Raw genomic sequence first — 15,883 nt, forward strand, 5'->3', positions numbered from 1 at the left:
TGACACTGGAAGTGATCCGGGTATGGAAGTGATCAAATATACAGACCTCACAAAATTTGTAAAGACATTATGTTGTACTATATAATGGCAGATTAGACACTAATGTTCAAAACGGGGTCAGTAAGATTTTTTTTTTTTTGTTTGTTTTTTTAATTCATACTTTTATGCAGCAAGGATGCATTAAATTGACCAAGGGTGACAGCAAAGACATTTTTAATGTTACAAAAGATTTCTATTTTAAAATAGTTTTTGAAAGCTATTTTTTTCATCAGCATGAATGATTTCTTAAGGATTATGTGACACTGAACATTGGCATAATGGCTGCAAAAAAAAATCAGCTTTGCATCACAGAAATAAATTAAGTCTTAAAATGTATTAAAATAGAAATCAGATATATATATTTTTTTAATTTTAATAATATTTCACAATATTGCTGTTTTTAACCGTATTTTGATCAAATTACTGTTTGGTGTATATTTCATTACATTTATGCATTTTCTATACTCTAATGTTTAAAAACATAATATTAAGAAAAAATGTAAAAGAAGCTATATATTGTTTTGTTAGATAAAATAAAATTGTCAACATTTACTGTAGCATTTTTTTGGTATATTATTTATGTATTTTGTATACGTGTTTTACCCTTGGAAATTTCCAGGCACTGTGATCTTCCTGTTGACCAGGGCCTTCATGACTCTGCTGACCATCTCATAAAGAGAGCCAGACATGTTTTTATTAAGTTTTCCTTCAAAACGTCTCTCCACCTCATCCCTGCAGAACACAAGAGAGAAAAATGATACTGCTGGATGGCAACACAGGGTAAGTGGATCAGCAAACGACAGCAGAGTTTTCATTTTTAAGTGAACAATTCCTGTAACTCCAGGTTGCTCCAAGGTTACAGTCCCTGTAATAAGTGTACTGTAAGTTGCCAAGGATAAAGCATCTGCTAAATGAAATAGCGACCTTGATGAAGTGAAACACCTGTTCAGGAATAGTTTTTCAGACATAACACTTAACAAAATACAGCTAAACATAACTGCAAACAGTTAAACAGTTTATTTCTCACACCCATCACAACCTTCACCGGTGTTACTCATTCTGTCTCTCTCGCTCTCACTCACTCGTTCATGTTGAGAGTGAGGCTGATGTCCTCTTCCTTGGAGAACAGAAGAATGAGAAAATGATAGCGGGTCTGACCCTGTTTAATGGGCGGGTCCAGACTGATCTGAAACAGAAGGGAGGTTGCAGCTATTAACAAATAATGACAGACAATCAGACACACAACAAAGAATAGATTAATGGAATAGATAAAGCCCTCTAAAACTAGCCCAATAGATGGATCAGAGATTGTTTAACAAACTATGATGCTCCACTCACCACAAAGAACATCTGCCGCTGGTCTTTGTGAGGCAACAGGAAAAGGCGGAGCACTGTGGTGTATGGGATCTTGTAGTCAAATGTTTTACCATGCAGATGGAGGAATGTTGGATAAATACGGATATCGTACCTACAAAGAGCAAAAAATCATCATATGCTGCTGCTTCACACTTTTTTATTTTAAACGAATAAATTGTCAGGTAAATATCCGGGTGTGAATGTGTATGTACCTGCCCCTAGGTGTGAGGCACTGCAACTCTCTGAAGATACACACAGCATCTCCTGTAGCCTGGATGACATCTGCCTTAGACAGAACGTTCTGAGCAAATGCCTAAAACAACAGAGAGGAGTGCTGCAACCTCATTTTATATTTCAGTTTAAGTGGGGTTTATGTGGGAAATGTAGTACTTTAGGCCAGGGGTTTTGAAACTGGGGTTTGGGGACCCCCAGGGGGCTGCAAGGGAGGGATAGAGAGTCTGTGGAAAAGTTTATAGAAAAACCCATGTAAAATGCAAAAAAACAAAATAAATAAACAATAAAATAATTAAAATAAATAATATTTAAATAAATACATTCTACATTATAAATGATCTAACAATAGTATGAATTTGAATTTTCTCTATACTGCAATCATTATGATCACAACCAACCATCATTGTTTCTGCCCAGATTAATACATAACATTAGCTGCATGATTTATAACATAACATTAGCTAACTGCATGATTTGTATTATCTTAGAATTGTACATTTTTGACATATGGACATTACTCTAAATTGTAATGTAGAAACATGCATGTTTCTGTGAAGCTGCTTTGAAACGATATGTATTGTGAAAAGTGCTGTACAAATAACAAATGTGAATTGAATAGTACTATAGTGTGTAGAAAAAAAAAGGTTTTTCTAATAAAAGAAACAAAATATTTTCCAAATAATATTTTACATATTTATAATATTAATTTTTCACAGTATAAATTGAGTCTTTATACACAAAAATGTATAGCTGCCTTTTAAATTTTAGGATGGGGGTCCCTTGCATTAGGAAGATCATATCTGGGGGTCCATAGCATCTAAAAGATTGAAAACCCCTTCTTTAGGGGCATGTTATGATTGTTGCTTGGTAAACTACGCCATCTGCTGGTCAATGTTAGGTAGGTGTGGACACACACACACAAACACACTCACCTCCACAGGGTCTGAACCCTCGTCTCCTGTGGTGGGTGGGACGTAGAAGCGCACCTCCATGAGGGATACCTCTGTGTCATCATTCTGATGAAACTCCACAGTGACCTCATTCTTTCCCGTAGCACACTGGGATACACTGGAGAGTGGAATCTCAAATGCAGGACTGTCATTCACCTCAAATGAAAGCAATGGCCCTGAAAAGCCACAAAGGGGCAAAAAGTTTAATACCTAGATACGGCAGTGAAAAGACATTTTCAAGCTAAGTGTATTAAAATGTAAAGCTGGAATATGCAATTGGTTTAGTTATTAACAGTTTTCCATTGTTTATATTATTTATTTATTTATTAATTATAGTAGTCAACTGATATAGATTTTCTGATATATGATATCACTGAATTTTATTTAAAGATTGTAAAAAACACATGTAAAACAATTATTGTAATGAAATTTATATATTTTCTTTTACATAATATTTACTAAATTAGAAATAAAACATTTGGAAATTAATCAATATGAAAAATAATCTGTAAAATAAAAATATTTATACTTAGCTAGTGCATGATTCTGTAATCCTATTATATTATTTTTCACAAATAAAGAAATTGTTAAAAAAATAAATAAAAAGGAAGTAAACGCTGTAACCAACAGTTTACTCTGCAATATTAAAGTACAGTGACAGTGAATAGCATAAAGTAGCTAAATGAATATTGCACAGCATATTTTGAAATCAAGGATTTTTAAGTTGGTATATGAGGAAGCATTATATAGTGCCTTCCAATAATATTGGCACCCTTGGTAAATAATAATAAAATAACTTCTTAACCAAAAGTTGCTTTGGAGGGTTTCAAGAAAAATCCTCTGCTCTCATCCAAAAACAAACTCCAGCATATTCAGTTGTCAGACACGACTGGAACTTCAAACGGGACCGGCTTCTATGGTCAGATGAAACTAATGAGTGGAGTGAACTGAAGAGAAGAAGCACCAACATGGAGCTGGGAATCTGAAGGATCTGGAGAGATTCTATATGAAGGAATGGTCTCTGATCTCTTGTCAGGTGTTCTCCAAACTCAGGCATTATAGGAGAACTCTCAGAGCTATTATCTTGGGAAAAGGACATGGCAATAATTGGGTGCCAATAATTGTGGCCAACGTGAACTAAAGAAAAAACATTTATTTCATAATATGATTTTCCCCCCACTTTCAATTGTTTTTCTTCAATGAAAGGTTCGAATATTGTTAATTTTTTTAAATCAAATATCAAAAGGATAAACAATGCAGATTTATTCTCACATTTATTGCTCATATTTACCAAGGGTGCCAATATTAGTGGAGGGAACTGCACTGCAGTATTTGCCTTTCTATTATAACTAAATACTAATAATACTTTAATAACACTATAATATTATGTACCATTTATGTACCAATTATGTACCATTTACTTTCTTTGTTTAACAGTTCTACTAATCTATTAGACAGAACTGTTAAACAAAGAAAGTAAACTAATGAAAGTCCCGCTTCCAACACTTATTGGTCATAAAGGAAAACTTATCAGCCGATGCCGAAAATTAAAAAATATCTGCCTATATATCATATACTACTAATTATTTCTATTATTTATTATACAGCATAAAAAGTCCTTCCTCTAATACTGTACCATTTATCTGACAGACCATAGAAACTTCACTCTTAAAAATTAAAGGTGCCCTAGAACCAGGTTTTACAAGATGTAATATAAGTCTAAGGTGTCCCCTGAATGTGTCTGTGAAGTTTCAGCTCAAAATACCCCATAGATTTTTTTTAATAAATTTTTTTAACTGCCTATTTTGGGGCATCATTAACTATGCACCGATTCAGCGCGCAGCCCCTTTAAATTGTGCTCTCCCTGCCCCCCGAGCTCTCGACTATAATACAGTGCATTTACAAAATTCACACAGCTAATATAACCCTCAAATGGATCTTTACAAGATGTTCGTCATGCATACTGCATGTATGCGTCGGATCATGTGAGTATAGTATTTATTTGGATGTTTACATTTGATTCTGAATGAGTTTGAGGCTGTGCTTCGTGGCTGATGGGCTAAAGCTAACATTACACACTGTTGGAGAGATTTATAAAGATTCAAGTTGTGTTTATGAATTATACAGACTGCAAGTGTTTAATAATGAAAATAGCGATGGCTCTCTTGTCTTCGTGAATACAGTAATAAACGATGGTAACTTTAACCACATTTAACAGTACATTAGCAACATGCTAACGAAACATTTATAAAGACAATTTACAAATATCACTAAAAATATCATGATATCATGGATCATGTCAGTTATTATCGCTCCATCTGACATTTTTCGCTATTGTCCTTGCTTGCTTACCTAGTCTGATGATTCAGCTGTGCACAGATCCACTGGCTGCCCTCGTGTAATGCCTTGAACATGGGCTGGCATATGCAAATATTGGGGTCATACATATTAATGATCCCGACTGTTATGTAACAGTCAGTGTTATGTTGAGATTCGCCTGTTCTTCGGAGGTCTTTTAAACAAATGAGATTTACAAGAAGGAGGAAGCAATGGAGTTTGAGACTCAATGTATGTCATTTCCATGTACTGAACTCTTGTTATTCAACTATGCCAAGGTAAATTCAATTTTTGATTCTAGGGCACCATTAAAAGTTCTCTATTGGTATCCATAAAGAACATTTATCATCCATGGAACTTTATCATGGCACAAAAGGTTCTTTATATTGTTAAAATGTTTTTCAACCTAAGAAAAACATGGTTCTGTTCTCTGAGAGGTTCTTTTGGGAATCACACAATGTTCTTCTATGGCATTGTTGCAAAATCCCCTACTTGGAATCTTTATTTTTAAGAGTGTTGAATTAAGGTCACTATTCAAGATGCTATACTGAACATATCTCAGAAATAGTGTTGCATCAAAACTGCACTGACCATTAAATTTAGCAGTGCCCCAATTCCAGCCCTTCACACTCATATCTTTCTCCATCAGCTCCACTTTGTAGTTGGCTTTGAAGTACTCTGAGATCTTCTCAAGGTCCTGTACATAAAGAGATGGATGCACATTTAAGGCATGGAATGAAAGGATGGGAGGGATCTATTTTGATTGATTGAATTTGGTATCTCTGACTCACAGTGTCTTTGAAGCCATCATATTTGTAGATGTGGCCAGTGCTGGAGCACAGTTTGATGCCGTGACCCAGACAGACTCTCCTCCACTGGGCCTGAGTGAGCTCAGAGACCGAAATGCTGTCCACCTTCCCGGTCTTACTGTTTTTAAACACCACTGTCTGCTTACTGAAGCGCAGACGGCCATCATTCTACAGAGAGAGGTCAGTCAGTCGTTTTTTTTAGAATAACATCTCAGATTGCACACCAGACTGTTGCAGCCTCTACTCACCCAGGTGCCCTTGACCTCCTGATAAATTTCATTGAATTCCAGAGTGTCACTCATGTCAGCCACTCCAGCTTAGACAGAGTGGGCCTGTGACGTTCAAAAGCTGCGACAGCAGGGGTAAAATCATAAATACACATCATACAGTATTCATATACTGTAGCTTCTTTATTTTTTCACTGCATGAAGCATTATGAATTTGGCAACATTTCGAGTGTTATCAAAGAAGGAAAGCTCCTAAATGGCATTGAGCGGCACACTTTTTATTGCAGGTTGATTTGGATGTAAACACTTAGATTTGTGCTGTGAAATAAAACTGCGAATCTAAATATTTTGCAGATGCACTGTAAATTGTCTTCTAACTATAAACAAATAACTAGAGCTAGCAAAGCTACCATATTCGGCATTCATGTGACGGACGACTTATTTTAAATTTACAGTAAATTTCTAACTGTACTAGTTTATTTCCAACAATTTTATTGCACAGAAAACGAAACATGTGAGATATTTGAATCAGTATTACTGTTATTCGGCGAGAGGATCAAGGCCGAGTCCTGTGTGTGCGTAGATGAGCGGAGCGCAGAGCTTCACGTAACGCGTTCGTCATGACGCAGTCACGCTCTGTGCGTGGCCCCGCCCTTCCTATTGAATGTCAGTCTGTTTTGTAAACGATCGAACCACAAAGCGAAAGTTAAAAGGATTTGATAAAGACTACTGTCAACAACATTTGCAAATATTTTATCATCTGTTAACGTTATAGCAGCATTCAGGTATGTCGTGAATTTTCAATATAAGGGGATGCAAATGCAATGTTTCAGATGCTTTATACTCTAAATGGAAGCATTGTTGTTCAGTCAATCGATCGATTAATAGACATCTTCTTTAATGCAGTTTATTTTGAATCGAAAATGGGAATGCTACACAAAAATGTATGTTTATACTTTGTTATAATAGTTTCTTTGTCTAACGCTTGACAGAATCTGACCAAAGATCTGCGCGCTGCTGCAATATTTTTTTTAAATAAAATGTTTAAATCCCGAATGTTGTTTACATTTTACACATAGGCTACTTATTTACTTGTTGAAATTAATTTCATATCATGCCAATTATCTTGCTCAATGAGCACTGTGCTCCCAAACATGAAGAATCATTGACTCACCACCTCATGTTGGAAACCTGAATGACTTCCTTACATTATTAAAATCAAAAGACCTAATCAAAATGACCTAACATGAACGTACAATGAACAGTTGGTGTTTTTTCATTAACTAAACTTAACAAAGATTAATACATACTGTAACAAATGTATTTCTCATTGTTAATGTTAGTTAATATGCAACGTAAATAATGGGACCTTACTGTAAAATGTTACCAGCTATCTTTTCATTTTAGATATGACACCTAAGCGTGGCCTCATCACCGACACCTTTAAGGTTGTAAAGAAGGCAAGGAGAGGGGGCAAGAGAAACAAGTCTCCTTCCCCGCCAAAAGCAGGTGCGACAGTTTGTTTCGGTGTGTATATGTGCATATTTATATGAAAGCAGAAATCTGCAATATGCCACTGTATTTCTAAATTGTGCATATTATTTAAAAGACCATGTAAATGCACCAGTTGTGTAACAGCATTTATTAACATGTTATTACTGATCAGAGCCTGAACCCCCACAACTGAGTGAAAGAGAAAAAGATCTACAAGAACTGAAGAAGTTTGATCTGGACTGTAGGTTCGGACCATGCACAGGTACATCATCAATTTAATTAACGAAAATCTTTGTGCCGGTTCACATAATGCTGTTTATGTCTGAATTTGTCATGTGGCTTCTGAAGCACAATAATATAAAACGCTGAAAACTGTCGGCTTTATCACTTTGAGGTCTTGAATTCTTTTGTCGCAAGCTTTGTCTGTATCTGTATTTGGAAGAGTGTTTTACCCAAATGTGTGTGTAATTGGGTAATAACAAGGTAGGTACTAGCCCTGAACCTACCCCTAATCCTAATCTTAAAGGGTTAGTTCACCCAAAAATGAAATTTCTGTAATTAATTATTCACACTCATGTTGTTCCACACCTGTAAGACCTTTGTTCATCTTCGGAGCACAAATTAAGATATTTTTGATGAAATCGAAGAGATTTTATATTTCCCCCATTGAAAGCAACGTAATTACCATTATTCAAGGTCCAGAAAGGTATTAAAGACATTGTTAAAATAGTCAACGTGACTACAGTGGTTCAACCTTAATGTTATGAAGCGCCTTTTGTGCGCAAAAACAAAAATAACGACTTTATTTAACAATTTCTTCTCTACCCTGTCAGTCTCCGCAGTTGACGTTGTAAACATAGGGCAGCACTTCCGGGTTCTGCATCAGAACACTGGCTCACTATTGGACGATGCTGTTCACGTGAGCACCACGACGCATGTGTGTGATGCTGACACAGTAGCCGGCCAATAATGGGCCGGTGTTCGTATGTAAACGCAGAAGCGCTGCAATGTGTCTTCAACATCAACTGCGTAGGAGAATGACAGCAGAGAGAAGAAATTGTTGAATAAAGTTATTTTTGTTTTGCTTTTGCGCACAAAAAGTATTCTCATTGCTTCATAACATTAAAGGGATAGTTCACCCAAAAATGAAAATTTTATGTTTATCTGCTTACCCCCAGGGCATCCAAGATGTAGGTAACTTTGTTTCTTTAGTAGAACACAAATGATGATTTTTAACTCAAACCGCTGCCGTCTGTCAGTCTTATAATGCGAGTGAATGGGAACTCGATCTATAAGAGTCAATAAACATGCACAGACAAATCCAAATGAAACCCTGCGGCTCGTGACGGCACATTGATGCCCTAAGACACGAAACAATCTGTTTTTGTGAGAAACCGAACGTTTCTGCATGTTTATTGACTCTTATAAATTGTGTTACCATTGACTTGCATTATAAGACTGACAGACGGCAACGGTTGCAGTTAAAAATCATCATTTGTGTTCTACTGAAGAAACAAAGTCACCTACATCTTGGATGCCCTGGGGGTAAGCAGATAAACATCAAATTTTCATTTTTGGGTGAACTATCCCTTCAAGGTTGAACCACTGTAGTCACGTTGACTATTTTAACGATGTCTTTAATACCTTTATGGATGTTGAATGACGGTAATTATGTTGCTTTCTATGGGGGATGTAAAAAACCTCTCGGATTTCATCAAAAATATCTTAATTTGTCTTCCGAAGATGAACGAAGGTCTTACGGGTGTAGAACGACATGAGAGTGAGTAATTAATGACAGAAATTTCATTTTTAGGTGAACTTTAACCCATGTAGTTACCTTATATCACTCAAGTACTTTCTTGGTTAAATACATTGTAAGTACATTAAAAGTGCACATACTGTACTGTAAAATAAAGTGCAACTAAAAAACCCTCTCTGTATGTGTTTGTGTGTGTTAGGGATCAGTCGACTGCAGAGATGGGAGAGGGCAGCGCTGCATGGGTTGAATCCCCCGCAGGAGATTAAAGACATTGTTCTGAAAGAGAACACTGACCCAGAGTACACACAGAGGTATTACTGACATATTCTCTCTCTTCCTTTTACACATACAGATAGTCACAAACCACACAAACCACAGCCTTTATCACTATAACGCTCAGTTTTTCCCTTCTATTTCAGTCTCTGGCGTGACTATCCCCTCTGAAAAACTGACAGAAAAGACAGAGAAGGGGTAGAAAAGAAGAAAATACTTTTGCAGTGTTTGATATGTTCTACTATGTTTGCTTTGCTGTTTATCACACTACATTTTATTAAACATTTTTCTACGCAAATGCTTTTATTGTTGAGTCTCATACATTTATAAAACAGTTATGATTTACAGCGCACCTGCTACATATGCATAAACTTATCAATCCCCTATACCCTTCCTTATATCCTTAATTTTTTTTATATTTAATTAATTAATAGTATATTCTTTATATATTTTTGCATTACATTTAAAAGTATTTTATAAGCTTAAACCAAAAAAGTGAAAGTTAAAATGCCTGTTGATGAAGACTGCTGTCAACATTAACAAATTATTTATCATCTGACAACATTTTAGCAGCTTTCAGGTATGCAGTGGAGATCAAAGATATGTACAGGGATGCATATACTTCACAATTTTGCAGAAGTTTATACTCGAGTTGGAAGCGTTACTTATTGATTGTTTAATTGCCCACCTTTACTGTTGACTTTAAAGGGTTAGTTCACCCAAAAATGAAAGTAATGTCATTAATTACTCACCCTCATGTCGTTCTACACCCGTAAGACCTTCGTTCGTCTTCTGAACACAGATTAAGATATCTTTGATGAAATCTGATGGCTCAGTGAGGCCTCTATTGAGATCAAAGCCATTCAAACTCTCAAGGTCCATAAAGGTACTAAACACATATTTGAAACAGTTTGTGTGAGTTCAGTGGTTCTACCTTAATATCATAAAGCAACAAGAATACTTTTTGTGCACTAAAAAAAAACAAAATAACGACTTTTCAACAATATCTATATGGGCCGATTTCAAAACACTGCTTCAGAGCTTTACGAATCGAATCAGTGGATCGGAGCGCCAAAGTCACGTGATTTCGGCAGTTTAGCCGTTTGATAGGAGATCCGAATCACTGATTCAAAACAAAAGATTCATAAAGCTCAGAAGCTTCATGAAGCAGTGTTTTGAAATCGGCCCATATAGATATTGTTGAAAAGTCGTTATTTAGTTTTTTTGGCGTACAAAAAGTATTCTTGTGACTTTATCTTGTGATATTAAGGTAGAACCACTGTAGTCACATGAACTGTTTTAAATATGTTTTTATTACCTTTATGGACCTTGAGAGTTTGAATGGCTTTGCTCTCAATAGAGGCCTCACTGAAACATCGGATTTCATCAAAAATATCTTAATCTGTGTTCAGAAGATGAACAAAGGTCTTACGGCTGTAGAATGACATGAGGGTGAGTAATAAATGACATTATTTTCATTTTTGGGTGAACTAACCCTTTAATGTAATTTATTTTCAATTGAAAATGGGCATGCTACGCAAATGCATTGTTTACGCTTTATTATAATACATATTCACTTGTTTGTGCAATGCTTGGAAAGCATCTTTTTTGGCTAAAGTTCTCCCTTTGCTATGAGCTGCAATATTTCCTAATTTGATTTCCCTTAAATGGTACACATTAGTGAGCACTCAATAGACAACTGCAATTTAAAGGATTAGTCCACTTTTAAATAAACTTTTGCTGATAATTTACTCACCCCCATGTCATCCAAGATGTTCATGTCTTTCTTTCTTCAGTCGAAAAGAAATTAAGGCTTTTGATGAAAACATTCCAGGATTTTTCTCCATATAGTGGACTTTAATGGCCTCCAAACAGTTGAAGGTCAAAATAACAGTTTCAGTGCAGCTTCCAAGTGCTTCTGCCAAAACCGCATTTCCATATTCTTCAAAAAGAATACGCTTAGTGTCCTACACCTTCCCTATTTTACTTACGGAAAAAATGTATCTGGCACTGTGTTCGTTCCGTAAGTAGAATAGGGAAGGCGTAGGACATACAGCGTAAACTTTTTGAAGAATACGGAAATGCGGTTTTGGCAGAAGCACTTAGAATGTGATCATCCGTTTATATAAAGCATATACATTTACATTTTTTCGGAAATGGCCTATCGTTTTGCTAGATAAGACCCTTATTCCTCGTCTGGTATCGTTTAAAGCCCTTTGAAGCTGCACTGAAACTGTAATTTTGACCTTCAACTGTTTGGAGGCCATTAAAGTCCACTATAAGGAGAAAAATCCTGAAATGTTTTCATCAAAAACCTTAATTTCTTTGAAGAAAGAAAGACATGGACATCTTGGATGACATGGTGGTGAGTAAATTATCAGGAAAAGTTTATTTGAAAGTGGACTAATCCTTTAAAGTCTGCACAGAAATAATTGAGATTAATAACTTTAAGCATTTCTAGCTGTTAAAATGGGTTTTACAGTAAGGCATATGTGGATGTAAAATATATCCATACAGGAATTACAGCAGCTCCTCTTGAGAATGATATTAATTAGGGGCAGATAATTATGGCAACAATTGAAATAGGTCAGATCCCTTTCTATCCTGCATCAGCCTTCATGTTTGACTGGAATTCCCTTCTAATATCTTCAAGTCGATGTGGATTATGAGTTTGAACAAATTTGCAGGTGCGGCATATCGACCTCGCACACTTGTGGCCCCACCAGAGCCTGGGCCCCACTATCCATTAGTGCGTCATGACGCTACAATAAACCTCCCTTTGAGTGACAGATGGTTGCGGGGGAGGGGCTGGGATTATTGACCAGAACGACATTGTCCCGCCTCTTCAGCTAGAGTTGTTTCTCATTGGCTCCCAAATGCGTCACTCAACATTTACGCATTCTGACTGGTTTATGTAATTGTAAATTGAATGACGTATACTGTCGCACGCAACGGTCACTGGTTAAACAGAAGCCACAATGCGGGTGGAAGCCCCGCCCTCCTGCAGCAAGAACGAGAAGGCGGGATTATCAGTGGAGGAATAAAGATGATTTGTCCAGGCCACCGGTCAGGATGATGTTCTGATTGCTCATTGGCTGCAGCGCTGCCCATCGAAGTCTGCGACTGGAAGCACCTACGGTAATAATGTCGCTCAGTGACCTAGTATTAAATAAAGCGACGGTTATAGCTAGGAGGTAGCGAGGATTATAGCATCGGCTTTGCCATTTTAAATACTACCGGCACATTCAGCAAGAATCGACAGCGTCGAAAATCCATTTAAGCAGTCAATCATTCATCGTGCAGTAGATTTTTTTGTATAATTTTCCGGATCATGCTGAAGTCAGAAGGAAAACGCATAGCAGAAAATCATCATTTGCCTTGAGCCGCGCTGCAGTGCCATCACTCTGCCTCTGTCCTGTTGGATTTCATCGGCAGATCGATCTACAAAACCACACCGCATTGGGTTTGAACTGGGATATTCTCTCTTTTGTCGCGGTTAAGTGTAACGGTTTAGTGTAACTGAAGTTAGTGGTTTGCAGAGGACTGAATTACAGTTAAACTGGTGAGTAAGGTGTTGTCGGCATCATGCTGTGTCTGACAATACAGTAGATTGAGGGAATATCGATCACTGAGCCTGCAGGATCAGTCATTTAGACGGAATTTTGTTCAGTCAGCTAAAAGCCAAACTTGACCGAAAGATAAACAATTCACAGCTTTTAATGAGTCGCTGTTATTTACATTTGCATTGACATTTGCTAGGGCATCAAATCAACTACGCAGCTGAAACGTTTAGACTCGGCTATGTGATAAATGATAATGTGTGACATTTTTCTGAAATGTTTTCTTATAGTGTTCTTGAATAAAATTATTTTGAATTGTTTTCTTCAAAAGTCAGCAAAATAACCGAACTTGCAGGTACAGTAACAGGTGCGCCATAGAAATTTTTCTTAAAAGGTGTCCGTGTTACTGTGTAATAATGCTATTAAGTACCGAATAATATTAATTAACAACTTGTACTTACCATAAAGTTGGGATTAGGATTATGTTTAAGGTTAGCTGCTTGTAATTATGCATAATTTACTGTTATTATTATAGTAAGTACGCTGTAAAATAAAGTGTTACCCCGGTTCTTTTTCCATACGTAACCATAGATACACAACACGTGCACACATATTTTAGCTTACGTTTACTTTAGGATACGTTTTTTTATCATATTTTTCTCTCTCTCTGTGTGTGTGTGTGAATATTGAAAGTTCCCTCTAGTACTTGAAAATGAAAGGGATTGTCATTATTTATCTCTCATGTTGGTCCAAACTTGTAGAAGATGTTAGACATTCACTTTCATTGCGTCTTTTGTCCGTACATTGAAAGTGAGAGGTGATTGAGACTGTCTTGCACTTGTGTTTTTCTCATAAGAAAGAAAGTCATACTTGATATTGTAACAACATACATGAGGTTGAGTAAATGATGACAGAAATTTAATTTGATGGGTGCATTAAAGGGTTAGTTCGCCCAAAAATGAAAATTATGTCATTAATGACTCACCCTCATGTCGTTCCACACCCGTAAGACCTCCTTTCATCTTCGGAACACAGTTTAAGATATTTTAGGTTTAGCCCCAGAGCTTTCTGCCCCTCCATTGAAAATGTATGTACGGTAGACTGTCCATGTCCAGAAAGGTAATAAAAACATCATCAAATTAGTCCATGTGACATCAGTGGGTTAGTTAGAATTTTTTGAAGCATCGAAAATACATTTTGGTCCAAAAATAACAAAAACTACGACTTTATTCAGCATTGTATTCTCTTCTGGGTCTGTTGTCAATCCGGATTCACGACTCTGCAGTGACGCTGCTGACGTAAGACGCTGCTGACGTGTTATCTGGTGCGCCCGAGCTTCGTTTACAGTCTGAGGGAGACGCACGCTGTATTCAAGCTATTCTACATTGTTTGTATTATGGTATTGCTATATTTTTTTTAAATGGTGCGTAAGTGTGCATGTCGCGGATGTCCTAATTGCCAAAAACAATGACGTAAAAGTGCATTACCAACGCCGAAAGTTGAAAGGATTCAATGGAATCAGTTCAATGGAATCAATTCAATGGAATCAATTCAATGGAAAGGATTCTGGAAGAGAATACAATGCTGAATAAAGGCGTAGTTTTTGTTATTTTTGGACCAAAATGTATTTTCGATGCTTCAAAAACTTCTAACTAACCCACTGATGTCACATGGACTACTTTGATGATGTTTTTATTACCTTTCTGGACATGGACAGTATAACATACATACATTTTCAATGGAGGGACAGAAAGCTCTCGGACTAAATCTAAAATATCTTAAACTGTGTTCCGAAGATGAACGGAGGTCTTACGGGTGTGGAACGACATGAGGGTGAGTCATTAATGACATACTTTTCATTTTTGGGTGAACTTACCCTTTAAAGATAAATTTTCCTCTTGCAGGGATGGACAATGCCCATACAAAGACGGTTGAGGAGGTGCTGGGATACTTCGGTGTCAATGAGACAACAGGACTGAGCTCTGAGCAATTAAGGAAAAGCAGGGAAAGATGGGGCACCAATGGTACTGCATTACTTGCAAATATAATGCAGTAATACAATAATAAGTAATTTCATGATGACATGTTATTTAACCTTATATCTTTTTTTTTTTCTTCTGCCCATTTTTGTTTTATTTTTCTGTAACCTGTGCCACAGAGTTACCTGCAGAAGAAGGTGAGCTCTTCCCTTGGGTTTGTGTAATTATTAGCAGATCTTTCATCATATTCTTTGTTGCATGGGAGATGCTGGTTGTGTCGTTAATTAGAGTTATTATTGGATTCCCTTGAGGAGGTTGGATGAGGTTTGCACTCTCTTTGTAGCTGAATAGTTCTTGAATGAATGTGTCTTAGAGATGTTGTATGTGTAAATGTTTTCAGTTGTTTACATGTTACACATTTTCTGAGAGTTATTTGACACTTAATGGAAAGTGATCTTGAAACTTTGTGACTGCCTGTCTATATAATCTTTGTTTGTGCATGTGTTTACAGGGAAGTCACTATGGGAACTTGTTCTGGAGCAGTTTGAAGATCTGCTTGTTCGGATACTCCTTCTTGCGGCCTGTATTTCCTTTGTAAGTATAAATCAAAGACCGTGTTTACTCTTATACTGTAATCAAGAGTAGTGCTGGCACAAGACAATAGCACAAGCTTTTCACACAAATATTTTCCAAATACACATGCGTCAATGCTATAAAACTCTAGCCACAGTGACCAATCAAAGAATCCCAAATCTCCATTCATGCGCAAATACGGTTACACTTTAGTTTAGGGTCCAATTCTCATTATCAACCATTATTAACTCATTATTAACTACCTTATTAACTATTAATGTTCAGTTATTAGT

General features: G+C 36.6%; 3 protein-coding genes across 6 annotated transcripts in view; 2 read left to right on the forward strand and 1 right to left on the reverse strand.

Annotated features, from left to right (window-relative positions):
- The window catches only part of ssrp1b (structure specific recognition protein 1b), a 29,968-nt gene extending 23,373 nt beyond the window's left edge, over window positions 1–6,595 (reverse strand). For both annotated transcript variants that reach the window (XM_048196855.1, XM_048196854.1), the window contains exons 1-9: window positions 6,491–6,595; window positions 5,974–6,073; window positions 5,708–5,893; window positions 5,508–5,613; window positions 2,562–2,755; window positions 1,608–1,708; window positions 1,378–1,507; window positions 1,122–1,225; window positions 643–771 (exon numbers count right to left, since the gene is read on the reverse strand). In XM_048196855.1, the coding sequence (XP_048052812.1) occupies window positions 643–771; window positions 1,122–1,225; window positions 1,378–1,507; window positions 1,608–1,708; window positions 2,562–2,755; window positions 5,508–5,613; window positions 5,708–5,893; window positions 5,974–6,027 (1,004 nt within the window). In that variant the 5' untranslated portion in view covers window positions 6,028–6,073; window positions 6,491–6,595. The remainder of the gene's footprint in view (window positions 1–642; window positions 772–1,121; window positions 1,226–1,377; window positions 1,508–1,607; window positions 1,709–2,561; window positions 2,756–5,507; window positions 5,614–5,707; window positions 5,894–5,973; window positions 6,074–6,490) is intronic.
- On the forward strand, window positions 6,582–9,776 carry pold4 (DNA polymerase delta 4, accessory subunit). Of its 2 annotated transcripts, none has more exons than XM_048196915.1 (5): window positions 6,582–6,737; window positions 7,360–7,461; window positions 7,619–7,708; window positions 9,405–9,516; window positions 9,625–9,776. In XM_048196915.1, exons 2-5 carry the CDS (start codon window positions 7,362–7,364, stop codon window positions 9,647–9,649), a joined length of 327 nt encoding a protein of 108 aa, XP_048052872.1. In that variant the 5' UTR covers window positions 6,582–6,737; window positions 7,360–7,361; the 3' UTR covers window positions 9,650–9,776. The 2 variants fall into 2 exon arrangements, with proteins under 2 accessions (XP_048052872.1, XP_048052871.1); XM_048196914.1 differs by having other exon boundaries at window positions 6,586–6,737; window positions 7,360–7,479.
- A 2,684-nt stretch (window positions 9,777–12,460) lies between these two features.
- si:dkey-28b4.8 (sarcoplasmic/endoplasmic reticulum calcium ATPase 2) overlaps window positions 12,461–15,883 on the forward strand; it is a 35,696-nt gene continuing 32,273 nt past the window's right edge. The window contains exons 1-4 of one of the 2 annotated variants that reach the window (XM_048196831.1): window positions 12,461–12,616; window positions 14,943–15,062; window positions 15,197–15,214; window positions 15,529–15,611. In XM_048196831.1, coding sequence (XP_048052788.1) covers window positions 14,945–15,062; window positions 15,197–15,214; window positions 15,529–15,611 — 219 coding nt within the window. In that variant the 5' untranslated portion in view covers window positions 12,461–12,616; window positions 14,943–14,944. The other variant, XM_048196830.1, reaches the window with a different exon arrangement.

Source organism: Megalobrama amblycephala, linkage group LG7 (assembly GCF_018812025.1).
Source record: "Megalobrama amblycephala isolate DHTTF-2021 linkage group LG7, ASM1881202v1, whole genome shotgun sequence".
In the NCBI taxonomy this organism is placed as follows: Eukaryota; Metazoa; Chordata; class Actinopteri; order Cypriniformes; family Xenocyprididae; genus Megalobrama; species Megalobrama amblycephala.

Coding starts and splice junctions, on each gene's coding strand:
- pold4 (XM_048196914.1), top strand. CDS start 7,362: ATGACACCTAAGCGTGGCCTCATCACCGACACCTTTAAGGTTGTAAAG. Junction 7,709..9,404: donor TAGGTTCGGACCATGCACAG/GTACATCATCAA, acceptor TGTGTGTGTTAG/GGATCAGTCGACTGCAGAGA. Junction 9,517..9,624: donor GACCCAGAGTACACACAGAG/GTATTACTGACA, acceptor CTTCTATTTCAG/TCTCTGGCGTGACTATCCCC.